The 3,019-nt window shown below is 39.7% G+C and overlaps 1 protein-coding gene across 1 annotated transcript; it reads left to right on the forward strand.

Annotated features, from left to right (window-relative positions):
- Positions 1-603: 603 nt before the first annotated feature.
- LOC123958349 (L-lactate dehydrogenase B chain-like) lies at positions 604-2,376 on the forward strand (the record flags this gene model as incomplete). The annotated part of the gene is made up of 2 exons (XM_046031676.1): positions 604-750; positions 1,519-2,376. Coding segments are annotated over 2 exons (315 nt in total), but the record flags the coding sequence as incomplete, so codon positions are not given.
- Between the last annotated feature and the right edge of the window lie 643 nt (positions 2,377-3,019).

Raw genomic sequence — 3,019 nt, forward strand, 5'->3', positions numbered from 1 at the left:
CTGGGCCGAAGGTTTACCTTCCAACAAGACAATGACCCTAAGCGCACCGCTAAAATAACGAAGGAGTGGCTTCACAACAACTCCGTGGCTGTTCTTGAATGGCCCAGCCAGAGCCCTGACTTAAACCCAATTGAGCATCTCTGGAGAGACCTGAAAATGGCTGTCCACCAACGTTTACCATCCAACCTGACAGAACTGGAGAGGATCTGCAAGGAGGAATGGCAGAGGATACCCAAATCCAGATGTGAAAAACTTGTTTCCCAAAACGACTCATGGCTGTATTAGATCAAAAGGGTGCTTCTACTAAATACTGAGCAAAGGGTCTGAATACTTATGACCATGTGATATTTCAGTTTTTCTTTTTTAATAAATTTGCAAATATTTCTACATTTCTGTTTTTTTCTGTCAAGATGGAGTGCTGAGTGTACATTACTGAGAAATAAAATGAACTTTTTTGATTTTTGGAAAATGGCTGCAATGAAACAAAGAGTGAAAAATTTAAAGGGGTCTGAATACTTTCCATACCCACTGTATGTATGGCAAAGAAACATTTCCCCAATGTTCTCATTTTTAAAGTTTCTCACACACACAGTATAAATCTTAACGAGCACTGCTTTGTTTCTCAGTGCCTATGAGGTGATCAAGCTTAAGGGCTACACCAACTGGGCCATTGGTCTGAGCGTGGCAGACCTGACTGAAAGCATCATTAAGAACATGAGCCGTGTCCATCCTGTCTCCACTATGGTCAAGGTCTGACACACACACACACTAATTTGTAAACAGATGCACTAGGATTCATGTAAACAATCATGGTCAGATTAAACCACTACAGTGCCCCACTGCAAAGATGAGCTGTTGAACCCCAGTTTGTAGTTTATTTCTTACTTTGAGGGTGAGATGTTCAGATGGTTTATCAATCTTATGTACGTGTGTTTAATACATAACTGGAATCAGTATGTGGTTAGCCTAGCTTAACATAAGGACTGGAAGCAGTGGAAAACAGCTAGCCTGGCTCTGTCCGTAGGTCTATTTTTAAACTTTGAACACCTCTAAAACTCACTCTGACTATTTTACAGGCAGTACGTGCAGGAACTATTTTTTGCTTCCTGATGTATTGCCATCACAGTGAGGTTTCCAGTTCCAGTTGGTACATTGTGCCACAGAGACTAAATCCAAAACATGTGTTCACAGACAGTATCTGGCAAACCGCTGAAGACCCTTCACAGGAGTGCTGCTGGATGGATAAATGGTTGTTTGTCAAGAAACCACAAATTAGCATTTAAAGTCGTAAATATATGAGACACAACATGGTAATTATATAAGCAAGCATACAAGCAAGGATAGCCGTTTGCCCCCGCTTCCAGTCTATCGTCTCATGTCACTTTTAGAAATAAATTATAAGTAATATGTATTTCCCAAACCTATTAAACTATTCAGTTAATTCTGGCACTGTCACAAGTTTGTGTGTTTCTTTGAGCCTCCTTATCTAACTGTGTGTGTGTGTGTGTATTTCCTCAGGACATGTATGGTATTGGTGAGGAGGTCTTCCTGTCTCTGCCCTGCGTGCTGAACAGCACCGGCGTGAGCAGCGTGGTCAACATGACCCTGACAGATGCCGAGGTGGCCCAGTTGAGGAAGAGCGCGGACACACTGTGGGGCATCCAGAAAGACCTCAAGGACATCTGAACACACCCGGACACATAAAACACAGCCGTGATGCAGAGAGGCAAACACTATCTACACGCACACACTTTTATAACATCCCTCTCTCCCAAACTGTATCGCTGTTGTTTAGAAAGGCAATACCAATATTTTTTTAAAATGTACTAGTGAGAATTTCAGTTTTACATGCATCCAGCATGATTTTACTGTTTTCATATAAGTGCTGCATTATGTCACCATCTACTTCCTGTCTAAAAAACACTGGTGTGCTCTTAAAAAATAAGCACATTTGCTCCCCAAACGCTAGTAGGCTGCTGTTGCTGTGTTACTGTTTAAGGAGATGTCAACTGACCTGTATTACTGTATTCTTTATGGATTATTGTGTTTTAGCTGATTGGACCAGGATCAAACACAACCCTCAAAAAGCGTCAAAAAAAGTGTCACTATCCTCCTCCACCACTTACTGTATTGAGTCGTTCATTTAGTTCCCTTTGGGTAATCACAAAGACCCTAAGACCGTGTACAGTAAACAGATAGCTACACACTTCAGTGAATTTGTGACAGGGCGAGTGTGAAGGTAGATTTTCTGTCCTCTCCTGTTTCCTCCGTGTTAGCAAAGGGTGATGGAGCAGCAGTGGAAAGGTGGAAACATCTAGCTTTTAAACATCATCTGACCCTGTAAAGTGTAACTTAATAAATTTGAACCTCATGAAAGGCTGTGTGTATGTGTTTTATTTTTCTAAAATTACTTAAATAGTGTCACCTTTTGTTAATGATGTGAGGAAATTCATAATGTGTTTGTGGAAAAGAAGCAGAATACTTCTTAAGAAAGAAGTAGCCTATTCAGTTTAGAGAAAGCAAACTGAGGATGGGATGTTTTAGATTTTTTCATTTTAACTGCACCTACAAGATTAAATGGTTAATAAAACTCTGGATATTTGGTAATGATCATTATAAAAGAGGTGTTGGCTTCTGATCCCCAAACTTGAGACCTCTATAAATGAATGAATTATTTGATGTGTCTTTGTGGCTGCACAACTCCACAGTTTGTCCAGTTAGAACAATTAAGATGATGTTGGTAATCTTCCCAATCCAATGACACTCTCACACTCCTTTTCTTGCAACTTGTTTATTGTAGAATGAAATGAGTATATGTTTATGTGTATGTGTGGGTGTGTGTGTTAACTGTGTGTGGTAACTGTAAAGAGAATAAACAAATGACATTTTAGACATCTGAAATAGTAATGAATAAAAGCAAGATAATATGAGATAAACAAGTGCGAATAATGACATATATGAGGACGAAATGAACAAAGATGGCTAACTTCTGAAGAGAAAGCACGAACTAAATAAGGGA

The sequence above is a fragment of the Micropterus dolomieu genome, linkage group LG02, assembly GCF_021292245.1.
Source record: "Micropterus dolomieu isolate WLL.071019.BEF.003 ecotype Adirondacks linkage group LG02, ASM2129224v1, whole genome shotgun sequence".
NCBI lineage: Eukaryota > Metazoa > Chordata > Actinopteri > Centrarchiformes > Centrarchidae > Micropterus > Micropterus dolomieu.